The sequence below is a fragment of the Ambystoma mexicanum genome, chromosome 11 (assembly GCF_040938575.1).
Source record: "Ambystoma mexicanum isolate Mex_15411 chromosome 11, UKY_AmexF1_1, whole genome shotgun sequence".
Taxonomy (NCBI): Eukaryota; Metazoa; Chordata; class Amphibia; order Caudata; family Ambystomatidae; genus Ambystoma; species Ambystoma mexicanum.
The window spans coordinates 1,453,837,896-1,453,852,458 of record NC_090934.1 but is presented as its reverse complement, the minus strand read 5'-3'; the positions used below and the strand labels follow the sequence as shown (position 1 = coordinate 1,453,852,458).

At 49.6% G+C, this 14,563-nt stretch overlaps 1 protein-coding gene across 1 annotated transcript in view; it reads left to right on the top strand.

Annotated features, from left to right (window-relative positions):
• The first annotated feature begins 2,856 nt into the window (after positions 1 to 2,856).
• Positions 2,857 to 14,563, top strand: part of IGDCC3 (immunoglobulin superfamily DCC subclass member 3) — a 460,612-nt gene continuing 448,905 nt past the window's right edge. The window contains exon 1 of the mRNA XM_069625110.1: positions 2,857 to 3,120. Coding sequence (XP_069481211.1) covers positions 3,045 to 3,120 — 76 coding nt within the window. The 5' untranslated portion in view covers positions 2,857 to 3,044. The remainder of the gene's footprint in view (positions 3,121 to 14,563) is intronic.

The following is a 14,563-nucleotide window of genomic DNA, read 5'->3' as shown; positions in this document are numbered from 1 at the left end:
TGGCTGAGGAAGAGAACCACGGCGTCTTGACGGTGTGCCCCCGCCAATATGAATTAGCCTAATAGAGGGGTCGCCTGTGCAAGATCCTGTTTGATTGTTTAGCGGCGCTTTCGGCCACAGCTGACCACCACCAACCATCGTTGGTGAACCTTGAAGACGGTGTCCACCCTTGCTAACTGTGGGGGAGCAGAGCCATGCCATGGACTGGTGATCGCCAAACATAGCTGCCTACTGAGGACCTTTCCCCCACAGGCCGCGCCTCCAACATCTCGGGGCCCTGGGACCAGGAGGCGGTCTAGAAGCGGATCCTTGTGTGCATAGCTGCGTCTGTTGGCTTTGCCAATGCTTGTTTTTGTTGTAGGAGCTTTAAAGCGGCAAGATGTACTTTTCATCTGGGTAACACGTTTCTCCAACTAATATGGGAGAATAAAACATGAGCTACATTATGGACGGAGAGCGGGGCATTAACAGTAATTGCTGCCCCGTGTGCTGGCTTCTCTAAAAGAATAGTGCCGCGCATCGTACATTGGGGGAAAGGGACGCTGTGTACAAAGGAAGTGCAGGCTGTAAGCCTCCATCAAAGATGGGCGAGAGATGTTTCTAGGTGGAACCTGGCAGAAAAAGGTGTAACCAATTAATTAGCATTCTAACGCCCCAGCCCCTCCACCCCCCAACCCCCAAGGCGCCCCCCTTCTCACACACACTCACAAAGTGAGAGCAGGTAGACATTAAAACATGCTTCCTGCAAAAATGCTTCTACATGGCAATGCTGCTGCTTTTTATTGGAGGCAAAAAGTCAGAATTAGTGCGATTATAGAGCAGGTTTCGTGTGTTTGTTTTGGGAGCGGGCGGGAGGGGGGGGGGTCCAAAGACTAGAATTAAATGTCCATGAAATGCACCCTCCCTCCCTCGTCCCCATATCATAGTTCATACTCGCGGCGGGGGCTCTGGGGGTTTAGCTTGAAATGTCCAGTTATTTAAAGGCCGGGTCCTTTGTTCCCCCGGATTGGGCCTCCAGAGGACTGGAGAGGGCCCAGAGGGGGAGGGGCCAGAGATACAAGGGGAGGGAGTGGAGGATGAGAAGAGCGCAGGAAAAGGTTGGAGAGAGGAAGGGTGCAGGGGGGTAGATGTGTGATAGGGATAGAGGCGAGGGATGGCAGGAGGGGGAGGGCAGTGAATGGAGGCAGATACGATATATCTACTGAGGTTTTGAGGGGAGGGTGAGAGGAGCTGGGGGGGCAGAGGAGAAAGGAGGATGAAGGGAAGCAGGGACGAGCGATGGATGGAGGGAGGAAAAAAAAGAGCAGGGACGAGTCAGATGGGCCGAAGGGAAAATAAGGAGGCAGAGGGATGGGTGTGAAAAAAGGGTACGAGTGAAAGGAGGGGGGGCTGCTATGAAGCAGAAGAGGGGAAGGGAAGAAAAAGAGATGTGAAGGGGTAGAGGGTGAGGGGGGGAAGCAAGGGAAGAGGGGTGAAGGGGTAGAGGGTGAAGGGAGGGGAGGGGAGGAAGGGAAGAAGGGTGAAGCTAGAGGGTGAGGAGAGGGAAGGAAAGGAGGGTGTGGGTTATGGAAGGGGGAGGAGTCAAGGAGAGGTGATGGGGTAGAGGGTGAAGGGAGGGAACAGATGTGAAGGGGTAGATGGTGAGAGTAGGGAAGCAAGGGAAGAGGGGGAAGGAGGTAGAGGGTGAGGGGAGGGAAGAAAAAGAAGAGGGGTGAAGGAGGTAGAGTGGGAGGGGAGGGAAGCAGGGGAAGAGGGGTGAAGGGGTAGAGGGTGAGAGGAGGGAAGGAAGGGAAGGGGGTGGAGTGATATGGAAAGGTAAGGAGTCGGGGAGAGGTGAACGGGTAGAGGGTGAGGGGAAGGAAAGAAGGTAAGAGAGGTTAAGGGGTGATGGGAGTCAAGGAAAGGAAGAGGGGTGCAGCGGTAGAGGGTGAGGAGAGGGAAGGGAAGAAAGGGGTGAGGGAGGGATATGGAAGGGGAGGGATCGCGGAGAGGTGAAGGTGTAGAGGGTGAGGGAAGGAAGGGAAGGGGGGTGAAGGAGGTAGAGGGAGAGAGGAGGGAAGGGAAGGAAGAGGGGTGAAGGAGTAGAGGGGGAGAGGAGGGAAGAGAAGGAAGAGTGGTGCAGCGGTAGAGGGTGAGGGGAGGGAAGGGAAGGGATGGTGTAGAGGGTGAGGAGAGGGAAGGGACGGGGAGGGGTGCAGCGGTAGAGGGTGAGGGGGGGAAGGGAAGAAAGAGGGGTGAAGCGGTAGAGGGTGGGGGGAGGGAAGGGAAGGGAATAGAAGGAAGAGGGGTGAAGCGGTAGAGGGTGGGGGGAGGGAAGAGGGGTGCAGCGGGAGAGGGTGAGCAGAGGTGAAGGTGTTGAGGGTGAGGAGAGGGAAGGGACGAGGAGGGGTGCCGCGGTAGAGGGTGAGGAGATGGAAGAGAGGTGAAGGTGTAGAGGATGAGGAGAGGGAAGAGAGGTGAAGGTGTAGAGGATGAGGAGAGGGAAGGGACGGGTAGGGGTGCAGCGGTAGAGGGTGCGGGGAGGGAAGGGAAGGTGTAGTAGAGGGTGAGGAGAGGGAAGGGACTGGGAGGGGTGCAGCGGTAGAGGGTGAGGGGAGGGAAGGGAAGGAAGAGGGGTGAAGCGGTAGAGGGTGGGGGAGGGAAGAGGGGTGCAGCGGGAGTGGGTGAGCAGAGGTGAAGGTGTAGAGGGTGAGGGAAGGGAAGGGAAGGAAGAGGGGTGAGGGAGGGACACGGAAGGGGGAGGAGTCACGGAGAGGTGAAGGGGTGACCACGGGGAGAGGTGGGGAGATGATGAAGGGGAGGGGGGTGAGCGAGGGAGTGAGTGAAGGGGAGGGGGGAGGGATGGAGGGAGGGAGCCGGGATGCTGCTGACAGGCCGCTGAGCTGAGTTGGAAGATGGCGCACACAGTCTGCAGCCCGCAGCCGAGCTAGGGGCCGCCGGATCCCGCTCCAGAGGCTGCTCCCATCGCCACGGGGGGGGTCCCCACTCCAGTCGCACATTTCTCTGGATTTGGCCGAGGAGGCGCGCAGGGGAACCCCGCTCTGATGGCTGCCGGGGGAGGCAGCGGGCTGCACGCCCCCGCCACGGGGCTCCTGCTACTGCTGCTCTGCACGGCCGTGGGTGAGTGAGCGGCTCCCTAAGGGGGAGGGGATGCGGAGGGGGGGCAGAGGGAAGCAACAGCACACTCCCAACGCAGCCTGCCGCCCAGAGGGGCTCGCCCATGCCTCTGTTTCCACTATTTAAATGCCGCCAGGGTCTCAGGCTAGACCCCACTGGGGGCCAGTGGTCGCATTCCAGCCACATGTATCTGCATCGCTCGCTCATAGTAACGGGAAGAGCGCCAGCACTCACCCACAGCCGGGAAGCACCAGCACTTATCTGGCGAGAGAAGTGCTAGCGACGAGAAGTGCCATCGCGCTGTTTTCAAGAGGAGAAGAGGGCAGCGCTATGTCTTGGGAAGAAGAGCGACACTCTATTTTCTGCGAGAGAGTACCTGGACTTCATCCTCCAGGGAGGAGTACTAGTGCTCATTTATACTCAAGGGCTGCCGGCGCTGCACTCACCACGCAGCAGTACCAGCGCGTCCTTCTTCGCGTGGCAATGGCACCTCTTTTTTCTAAATAACCCCAGATGTGCCCTATTTTTAAGGGGAGGGTACAACACTTCCTTGTACCCAAATGTGGAGTACCAACCATATTCACGCACTTTAATCCCCCGCAGAGAGTACTGAGAAGTATGTATTCCAAAAGGTGTTCCCTTAGTTACTCTAAAGGTGGGGGCGAGGACAAGCTCCTCTGTACTCTAAACGGGCACGGGGTGGAGGTGGTACGGGGCCTCTTTACTCCGGGGTTTGGGGCGGGTTGCTCCTATCTTCTCATGGCGGGGGGGGGGGGGCGTAGTTGCCGATGTCTCAAGGTGTGGGGGCGAGGGGGACTGCTCTTCCTGCTCACGTGGAGAGAGAGCACCTGATACTCGTCTAATGTAGACAGTACCAGCACTTCATGTTTTTATGTGTTGGGGAGGGGTGGGTACTGGCACCTCTTTACTCTCAGCGGGAGGTGGCCTGCACTGCTTGTTCTCGGGGAGGGAGTTCCACCCTCTCTTCTTGGTCTCATGGGTGGAGTACCTGCTTCTCTTGTACTCATGTGGCGAGTACCTTCTCTCCTTGGTCTCATGGGTGGAGTACCTTCTCCTCTTGTACTCACGTGGAGAGTACCTTCTCTTCTTGGTCTCATGGGAGGAGTACCTGCTTCTCTTGTACTCATGTGGAGACTTCCTTCTCTTTTTGGTCTCATGGGAGGAGTACCTGCTTCTCTTGTACTCATGTGGAGAGTACGTTTTCATCTTTGTCTCATGGGTGGAGTACCTGCTGTTCTTGTACTTATGTGGAGAGTACCTTCTCTCCTTGGTCTCATGAGTGGAGTAACTGCTTCTCTTGTACTCATGTGGAGAGTACCTTCTCTTCTTGCTCTCACAGGTGGAGTATTCGCTTTTCTTGTTCTTATGTGGAGAGTACCTTCTCTCCTTGGTCTCATGGCTGGAGTACATGCTCCTCTTGTACTCACGTGGAGAGTACCTTCTCTTCTTGGTCTCACAGGTGGAGTATTTGCTTTTCTTGTTCTCATGTGGAGAGTACCTTCTCTCCTTGGTTTCATGGATGGAGTACCTGCTTTTCTTGTACTCATGTGAAGAGTACCTTTTCATCTTGGTCTCATGGGTGGAGTACCTGCTGTTCTTGTACTTATGTGGAGAGTACCTTCTCTCCTTGGTCTCATGAGTGGAGTACCTGCTTCTCTTGTACTCATGTGGAGAGTACCTTCTCTTCTTGGTCTCACAGGTGGAGTATTCACTTTTCTCGTTCTCATGTGGAGAGTACCTTCTCTCCTTGGTCTCATGGATGGAGTACCTGCTTTTCTTGTACTCATGTGAAGAGTACCTTTTCATCTTGGTCTCATGGGTGCAGTACCTGCTGTTCTTGTACTTATGTGGAGAGTACCTTCTCTCCTTGGTCTCATGAGTGGAGTACCTGCTTCTCTTGTACTCATGTGGAGAGTACCTTCTCTTCTTGGTCTCATGGGTGGAGTACCTGCTTCTCTTGTACTCATGTGGAGGGTACCTTCTCTTCTTGGTCTCACAGGTGGAGTATTCGCTTTTCTTGTTCTCATGTGGAGAGTACCTTCTCTCCTTGGTCTCATGGCTGGAGTACATGCTCCTCTTGTACTCACGTGGAGAGTACCTTCTCTTCTTGGTCTCATGGGGGCAGTATTCACTTTTCTTGTTCTCATGGGGAGAGTACCTTCTCTCCTTGGTCTCATGGATGGAGTACCTGCTTTTCTTGTACTCATGTGAAGAGTATCTTTTCATCTTGGTCTCATGGGTGGAGTACCTGATGTTCTTGTACTTATGTGGAGAGTACCTTCTCTCCTTGGTCTCATGAGTGGAGTAACTGCTTCTCTTGTACTCATGTGGAGAGTACCTTCTCTTCTTGGTCTCACAGGTGGAGTATTCGCTTTTCTCGTTCTCATGTGGAGAGTACCTTCTCTCCTTGGTCTCATGGCTGGAGTACCTGCTCCTCTTGTACTCACGTGGAGAGTACCTTCTCTTCTTGGTCTCACAGGTGGAGTATTCGCTTTTCTTGTTCTCATGTGGAGAGTACCTTCTCTCCTTGGTCTCATGGATGAAGTACCTGCTTTTCTTGTACTCATGTGAAGAGTACCTTTTCATCTTGGTCTCATGGGTGGAGTACCTGCTGTTCTTGTACTTATGTGGAGAGTACCTTCTCTCCTTGGTCTCATGAGTGGAGTGCCTGCTTCTCTTGTACTCATGTGGAGAGTACCTTCTCTTCTTGGTCTCATGGGTGGAGTACCTGCTTCTCTTGTACTCATGTGGAGAGTACCTTCTCTTCTTGGTCTCACAGGTGGAGTATTCACTTTTCTTGTTCTCATGTGGAGAGTACCTTCTCTCCTTGGTCTCATGGCTGGAGTACCTGCTCCTCTTGTACTCACGTGGAGAGTACCTTCTCTTCTTGGTCTCAAAGGTGGAGTATTCACTTTTCTTGTTCTCATGTGGAGATTACCTTCTCTCCTTGGTCTCATAGATGGAGTACCTGCTTTTCTTGTACTCATGTGAAGAGTACCTTTTCATCTTGGTCTCATGGGTGGAGTACCTGCTGTTCTTGTACTTATGTGGAGAGTAACTTCTCTCCTTGGTCTCATGAGCGGAGTACCTGCTTCTCTTGAACTCATGTGGAGAGTACCTTCTCTCCTTGGTCTCATGGGAGGAGTACCTGCTTCTGTTGTACTCATGTGGAGTGTACCATCTCGTCTTGGTCTTATGGCTGGAGTACCTGCTTTTCTTGTACTCATGAGAAGAGTACCTTTTCATCTTGGTCTCATGGGTGGAGTACCTGCTTTTCTTGTACTTATGTGGAGAGTACCTTCTCTCCTTGGTCTCATGAGTGGAGTACCTGGTTCTCTTGTACTCATGTGGAGAGTACCATCTCTTCTTGGACTCATGGGTGGAGTACCTGCTTTCCTTGTACTCGTGTGGAGAGTACCATCTCTTCTTGGTCTCATGGGTGGAGTACCAGCTTTCCTTGTACTCATGTGGGAGGTCATTCTTTTTTTTGTCTCACAGGTGGAGTATTAGCTTTTCTTGTTCTCGTGTGGAGAGTAATTTATCTTCTTGGTCTCATGGATGGAGTACCTGCTTCTCTTGTACTCATGTGGAGAGTATCATTTTTTCTTGTCTCATGGGTGGAGTACCTGCTTCTCTTGTACTCATGTGGAGAGTACCATCTCTTCTTGGTCTTATGGCTAGAGTAACTGCTTCTCTTATACTCATGTGGAGAGTACCATCTTTTCTTGGTCTCATGGGTGGAGTACCTGCTTCTCTTGTACTCGTGTGGAGAGTACCATCTCTTCTTGGTCTCATGGGTGGAGTACCTGTTTCTAATGTACTCACGTGGAGAGTAACTTATCTTATTGGTCTCATGGATGGAGTATTAGCTTTTCTTGTACTCATGTTGAGAGTACCTTCTCTTCTTTGTCTCATGGGTGGAGTACCTGCTTCTCTTGAACTCATGTGGTGAGTAACTTATCTTCTTGGTCTCATGGGTGGAGTACCTGCTTCTCTTGTACTCATGTGGCGAGTAACTTATCTTCTTGGTCTCATGGATGGAGTACCTGCTTCTCTTGCACTCTTGTGGCGAGTAACTTATCTTCTTGGTCTCATGGGTGGAGTACCTGCTTCTCTTGTACTCATGTGGAGAGTACCTTCTCTCCTTGGTCTCATGGCTGGAGTACCTGCTCCTCTTGTAGTCACGTGGAGAGTACCTTCTCTCCTTGGTCTCATGGCTGGAGTACCTGCTCCTCTTGTAGTCATGTGGAGAGTACCTTCTCTTCTTGGTCTCACAGGTGGAGTATTCGCTTTTCTTGTTCTCATGTAGAGAGTACCTTCTCTCCTTGGTCTCATGGATGGAGTACCTGCTTCTCTTGAACTCATGTGGTGAGTAACTTATCTTCTCGGTCTCATGGGTGGAGTACCTGCTTCTCTTGTACTCATGTGGCAAGTAACTTATCTTCTTGGTCTCATGGATGGAGTACCTGCTTCTCTTGTACTCACATGGAGAGTAACTTATCTTCTTGGTCTCATGGATGGAGTACCTGCTTCTCTTGTACTCATGTGGAGACTGCCTTCTCTCCTTGGTCTCATGAGTGGAGTATCTGGTTCTCTTGTACTCATGTGGAGAGTACCATCTCTTCTTGGACTCATGGGTGGAGTACCTGCTTTCCTTGTACTCATGTGGAGAGTACCTTTTCATCTTGGTCTCATGGGTGGAGTACCTGCTTTTCTTGTACTTATGTGGAGAGTACCTTCTCTCCTTGGTCTCATGAGTGGAGTATCTGGTTCTCTTGTACTCATGTGGAGAGTACCATCTCTTCTTGGACTCATGGGTGGAGTACCTGCTTTCCTTGTACTCATGTGGAGAGTACCATCTCTTCTTGGTCTCATGGGTGGTGTACCAGCTTTCCTTCTACTCATGTGGGAGGTCCTTCTTTCTTTTGTCTCACAGGTGGAGTATTAGCTTTTTTTGTTCTCGTGTGGAGAGTAATGTATCTTCTTGGTCTCATGGATGGAGTACCTGCTTCTCTTGTACTAATGTGGAGAGTACCATCTTTTCTTGGTCTCATGGGTGGAGTACCTGCTTCTCTTGTACTCATGTGGAGAGTACCATCTCTTCTCGGTCTCATGGCTAGAGTACCTGCTTCTCTTGTACTCATGTGGAGAGTACCATCTCTTCTTGGTCTCATGGGTGGAGTACCTGCTTCTCTTGTACTCATGTGGAGAGGGCCTTCTCTTCTTGGTCTCATGAGTGGAGTACCTCCTTTTCTTGTACTCATGTGGAGAGTACCATCTCTCCTTGGTCTCATGGCTGGAGTACCTCCTTCTCTTGTACTCATGTGGTGAGTACGTTATCTTCTTGGTCTCATGGTTGGAGTATTAGCTTTTCTTCTACTCATGTGGAGAGTACCTCCTCTTCTTTGTCTCATGGGTGGAGTACCTGGTTCTCTTGAACTCATGTGGTGAATAACTTATCTTCTTGGTCTCATGGGTGGAGTACCTGCTTCTCTTGTACTCATGTGGAGAATAACTTATCTTTTTGGTCTCATGGGTGGAGTACCTGCTTCTCTTGTACTCATGTGGAGAGGGCCTTCTCCTCTTGGTCTCATGAGTGGAGTACCTCCTTTTCTTGTACTCATGTGGAGAGTACCATCTCTCCTTGGTCTCATGGCTGGAGTACCTCCTTCTCGTGTACTCATGTGGTGAGTACGTTATCTTCTTGGTCTCATGGGTGGAGTACCTGCTTCTTTTGTACTCACAAGGAGAATAACTTATCTTTTTGGTCTCATGGGTGGAGTACCAGCTTCTCTTGTACTCATATGGAGAGGGCCTTCTCTTCTTGGTCTCATGAGTGGAGTACCTCCTTTTCTTGTACTCATGTGGAGAGTACCATCTCTCCTTGGTCTCATGGCTGGAGTACCTCCTTCTCTTGTACTCATGTGGTGAGTATGTTATCTTCTTGGTCTCATGGTTGGAGTATTAGCTTTTCTTGTACTCATGTGGAGAGTACCTCCTCTTCTTTGTCTCATGGGTGGAGTACCTGCTTCTCTTGAACTCATGTGGTGAATAACTTATCTTCTTGGTCTCATGGGTGGAGTACCTGCTTCTCTTGTACTCATGTGGCGAGTAACTTATCTTCTTGGTCTCATGGATGGAGTACCTGCTTCTCTTGTACTCATGTGGAGAGTGCCTTCTCTTTTTCATCTCATGGCTGGAGTACCTGCTTCTCTTTTACTCATGTGGAGAGTAACTTATCTTCTTGGTCTCATGGGTGGAGTACCTGCTTCTCTTGTACTTATGTGGAGAGTACCTTCTCTTCTCTGACTCATGGGTGGAGTACCTGTTTCTAATGTACTCACGTGGAGAGTAACTTATCTTATTGGTCTCATGGATGGAGTATTAGCTTTTCTTGTACTCATGTTGAGTGTACCTTCTCTTCTTTGTCTCATGGGTGGAGTACCTGCTTCTCTTGAACTCATGTGGTGAGTAACTTATCTTCTTGGTCTCATGGGTGGAGTACCTGCTTCTCTTGTACTCATGTGGCGAGTAACTTATCTTCTTGGTCTCATGGATGGAGTACCTGCTTCTCTTGCACTCATGTGGCGAGTAACTTATCTTCTTGGTCTCATGGGTGGAGTACCTGCTTCTCTTGTACTCATGTGGAGAGTACCTTCTCTCCTTGGTCTCATGGCTGGAGTACCTGCTCCTCTTGTAGTCACGTGGAGAGTACCTTCTCTCCTTGGTCTCATGGCTGGAGTACCTGCTCCTCTTGTAGTCATGTGGAGAGTACCTTCTCTTCTTGGTCTCACAGGTGGAGTATTCGCTTTTCTTGTTCTCATGTAGAGAGTACCTTCTCTCCTTGGTCTCATGGATGGAGTACCTGCTTCTCTTGAACTCATGTGGTGAGTAACTTATCTTCTTGGTCTCATGGGTGGAGTACCTGCTTCTCTTGTACTCATGTGGCAAGTAACTTATCTTCTTGGTCTCATGGATGGAGTACCTGCTTCTTTTGTACTCACATGGAGAGTAACTTATCTTCTTGGTCTCATGGATGGAGTACCTGCTTCTCTTGTACTCATGTGGAGACTGCCTTCTCTCCTTGGTCTCATGAGTGGAGTATCTGGTTCTCTTGTACTCATGTGGAGAGTACCATCTCTTCTTGGACTCATGGGTGGAGTACCTGCTTTCCTTGTACTCATGTGGAGAGTACCTTTTCATCTTGGTCTCATGGGTGGAGTACCTGCTTTTCTTGTACTTATGTGGAGAGTACCTTCTCTCCTTGGTCTCATGAGTGGAGTATCTGGTTCTCTTGTACTCATGTGGAGAGTACCATCTCTTCTTGGACTCATGGGTGGAGTACCTGCTTTCCTTGTACTCATGTGGAGAGTACCATCTCTTCTTGGTCTCATGGGTGGTGTACCAGCTTTCCTTCTACTCATGTGGGAGGTCCTTCTTTCTTTTGTCTCACAGGTGGAGTATTAGCTTTTTTTGTTCTCGTGTGGAGAGTAATGTATCTTCTTGGTCTCATGGATGGAGTACCTGCTTCTCTTGTACTAATGTGGAGAGTACCCTCTTTTCTTGGTCTCATGGGTGGAGTACCTGCTTCTCTTGTACTCATGTGGAGAGTACCATCTCTTCTCGGTCTCATGGCTAGAGTACCTGCTTCTCTTGTACTCATGTGGAGAGTACCATCTCTTCTTGGTCTCATGGGTGGAGTACCTGCTTCTCTTGTACTCATGTGGAGAGGGCCTTCTCTTCTTGGTCTCATGAGTGGAGTACCTCCTTTTCTTGTACTCATGTGGAGAGTACCATCTCTCCTTGGTCTCATGGCTGGAGTACCTCCTTCTCTTGTACTCATGTGGTGAGTACGTTATCTTCTTGGTCTCATGGTTGGAGTATTAGCTTTTCTTCTACTCATGTGGAGAGTACCTCCTCTTCTTTGTCTCATGGGTGGAGTACCTGGTTCTCTTGAACTCATGTGGTGAATAACTTATCTTCTTGGTCTCATGGGTGGAGTACCTGCTTCTCTTGTACTCATGTGGAGAATAACTTATCTTTTTGGTCTCATGGGTGGAGTACCTGCTTCTCTTGTACTCATGTGGAGAGGGCCTTCTCCTCTTGGTCTCATGAGTGGAGTACCTCCTTTTCTTGTACTCATGTGGAGAGTACCATCTCTCCTTGGTCTCATGGCTGGAGTACCTCCTTCTCGTGTACTCATGTGGTGAGTACGTTATCTTCTTGGTCTCATGGGTGGAGTACCTGCTTCTTTTGTACTCACGTGGAGAATAACTTATCTTTTTGGTCTCATGGGTGGAGTACCAGCTTCTCTTGTACTCATATGGAGAGGGCCTTCTCTTCTTGGTCTCATGAGTGGAGTACCTCCTTTTCTTGTACTCATGTGGAGAGTACCATCTCTCCTTGGTCTCATGGCTGGAGTACCTCCTTCTCTTGTACTCATGTGGTGAGTATGTTATCTTCTTGGTCTCATGGTTGGAGTATTAGCTTTTCTTGTACTCATGTGGAGAGTACCTCCTCTTCTTTGTCTCATGGGTGGAGTACCTGCTTCTCTTGAACTCATGTGGTGAATAACTTATCTTCTTGGTCTCATGGGTGGAGTACCTGCTTCTCTTGTACTCATGTGGCGAGTAACTTATCTTCTTGGTCTCATGGATGGAGTACCTGCTTCTCTTGTACTCATGTGGAGAGTGCCTTCTCTTTTTCATCTCATGGCTGGAGTACCTGCTTCTCTTTTACTCATGTGGAGAGTAACTTATCTTCTTGGTCTCATGGGTGGAGTACCTGCTTCTCTTGTACTTATGTGGAGAGTACCTTCTCTTCTCTGTCTCATGGGTGGTGTACCTGCTTCTCTTGTACTCATGTGGAGAGTGCCTTCTCTTCTTGGTCTCATGGGTGGAGTACCTGCTTGTCTTGTTCTCATGTGGCGAGTAGCCTCTCTTCTTGCTCTCATGGGTGGAGTACCTGCTTCTTTTGTACCCATGTGGCGAGTAACCTATCTTCTTGGTCTCATGGATGGAGTATTAGCTTCTCCTGTATTCATGTGGAGAGTGCCTTTTCTTCTTTGTCTCATGGGTGGAGTACCTGCTTCTCTTGTACTCATGTGGAGAGTGCCTTCTCTTCTTGGTCTCATGGGTGGAGTACCTGCTTCTCTTGTACTCATGTGGAGAGTACCTTCTCTCCTTGGTCTCATGGGTGGAGTAACTGCTTCTCTTGTACTCATGTGGAGAGTGCCTTCTCTTCTTGGTCTCATGGGTGGAGTACCTGCTGTCTTGTTCTCATGTGGAGAGTAACTTATCATCTTGCTCCCATGGACGGAGTACCTGCTTCTCTTGTACTCATGTGGAGAGTACCTTCTCTTCATTGTCTCATGGGTGGTGTACCTACTTCTCTTGTACTCATGTGGAGAGTGCCTTCTCTTCTTGGTCTCATGCGTGGAGTACATGCTTGTCTTGTTCTCATGTGGAGAGTAACTTATCATCTTGCTCTCGTGGATGGAGTACCTGCTTCTCTTGTACTCATGTGGAGTGTATCCTCTCTTCTTGGTCTCATGGGTGGAGTACCTGCTTCTCTTGTACTCATGTGGAGAGTACCATCTCTTCTTGGTCTCAAGAGTGGAGTAGCTGTTCTCTTGCACTCATGTGGAGAGTACCATCTCTTCTTGGTTTCATGGGTGGAGTACCTATTCTCTTGCACTCATTTGGAGAGGACCATCTCTTCTTGGTCTCATGGGTGGAGTACCTGCTTCTCTTTCACTCATGTGGCGAGTAACTTATCTTCTTGGTCTCATGGGTGGAGTACCTGCTTCTCTTGTACTCATGTGGAGAGTACCTTCTCTTCTTTGTCTCATGGGTGGAGTACCTGCTTCTCTTGTACTCATGTGGAGAGTACCATCTCTTCTTGGTCTCATGGGTGGAGTACCTGCTTCTGTTGCACTCATGTGGAGAGTACCATCTCTTCTTGGTCTCAAAGGTGGAGTACCTACTTCTCTTGCACTCATGTGGAGAGTACCTTTTCTTCTTTTTGTCATGGGTGGAGCACCTGCTTCTCTTGAACTCATGGCGAGTAACTTTTCTTCTTGGTCTCATGGCTGGAGTACCTGCTTCTCTTGTACTCATGTGGTGAGTGCCTTCTCTTCTTGGTCTCATGGGTGGAGTACCTGCTTCTCTTGAACTCACATGGAGAGTAACTTATCTTCTTGGTCTCATGGATGGAGTACCTGCTTCTCTTGTACTCATGTGGAGAGTGCCTACTCTTTTTGGTCTCATGGCTGGAGTACCTGCTTCTCTTGTACTCATGTGGAGAGGGCCTTCTCTTCTTGGTCTCATGAGTGGAGTACCTCCTTTTCTTGTACTCATGTGGAGAGTACCATCTCTCCTTGGTCTCATGGCTGGAGTACCTCCTTCTCTTGTACTCATGTGGTGTGTACGTTATCTTCTTGGTCTCATGGTTGGAGTATTAGCTTTTCTTGTACTCATGTGGAGAGTACCTCCTCTTCTTTGTCTCATGGGTGGAGTACCTGGTTCTCTTGAACTCATGTGGTGAATAACTTATCTTCTTGGTCTCATGGGTGGAGTACCTGCTTCTCTTGTACTCATGTGGAGAGGGCCTTCTCCTCTTGGTCTCATGAGTGGAGTACCTCCTTTTCTTGTACTCATGTGGAGAGTACCATCTCTCCTTGGTCTCATGGCTGGAGTACCTCCTTCTCGTGTACTCATGTGGTGAGTACGTTATCTTCTTGGTCTCATGGGTGGAGTACCTGCTTCTTTTGTACTCACGTGGAGAATAACTTATCTTTTTGGTCTCATGGGTGGAGTACCTGCTTCTCTTGTACTCATGTGGAGAGGGCCTTCTCTTCTTGGTCTCATGAGTGGAGTACCTCCTTTTCTTGTACTCATGTGGAGAGTACCATCTCTTCTTGGTCTCCTGGCTGGAGTACCTCCTTCTCTTGTACTCATGTGGTGAGTATGTTATCTTCTTGGTCTCATGGTTGGAGTATTAGCTTTTCTTGTACTCATGTGGAGAGTACCTCCTCTTCTTTGTCTCATGGGTGGAGTACCAGCTTCTCTTGAACTCATGTGGTGAATAACCTATCTTCTTGGTCTCATGGGTGGAGTACCTGCTTCTCTTGTACTCATGTGGTGAGTAACTTATCTTCTTGGTCTCATGGATGGAGTACCTGCTTCTCTTGTACTCATGTGGAGAGTGCCTTCTCTTTTTCATCTCATGGCTGGAGTACCTGCTTCTCTTTTACTCGTGTGGAGCGTAACTTATCTTCTTGGTCTCATGGGTGGAGTACCTGCTTCTCTTGTACTTATGTGGAGAGTACCTTCTCTTCTCTGTCTCATGGGTGGTGTACCTGCTTCTCTTGTACTCATGTGGAGAGTGCCTTCTCTTCTTGGTCTCATTGGTGGAGTACCTGCTT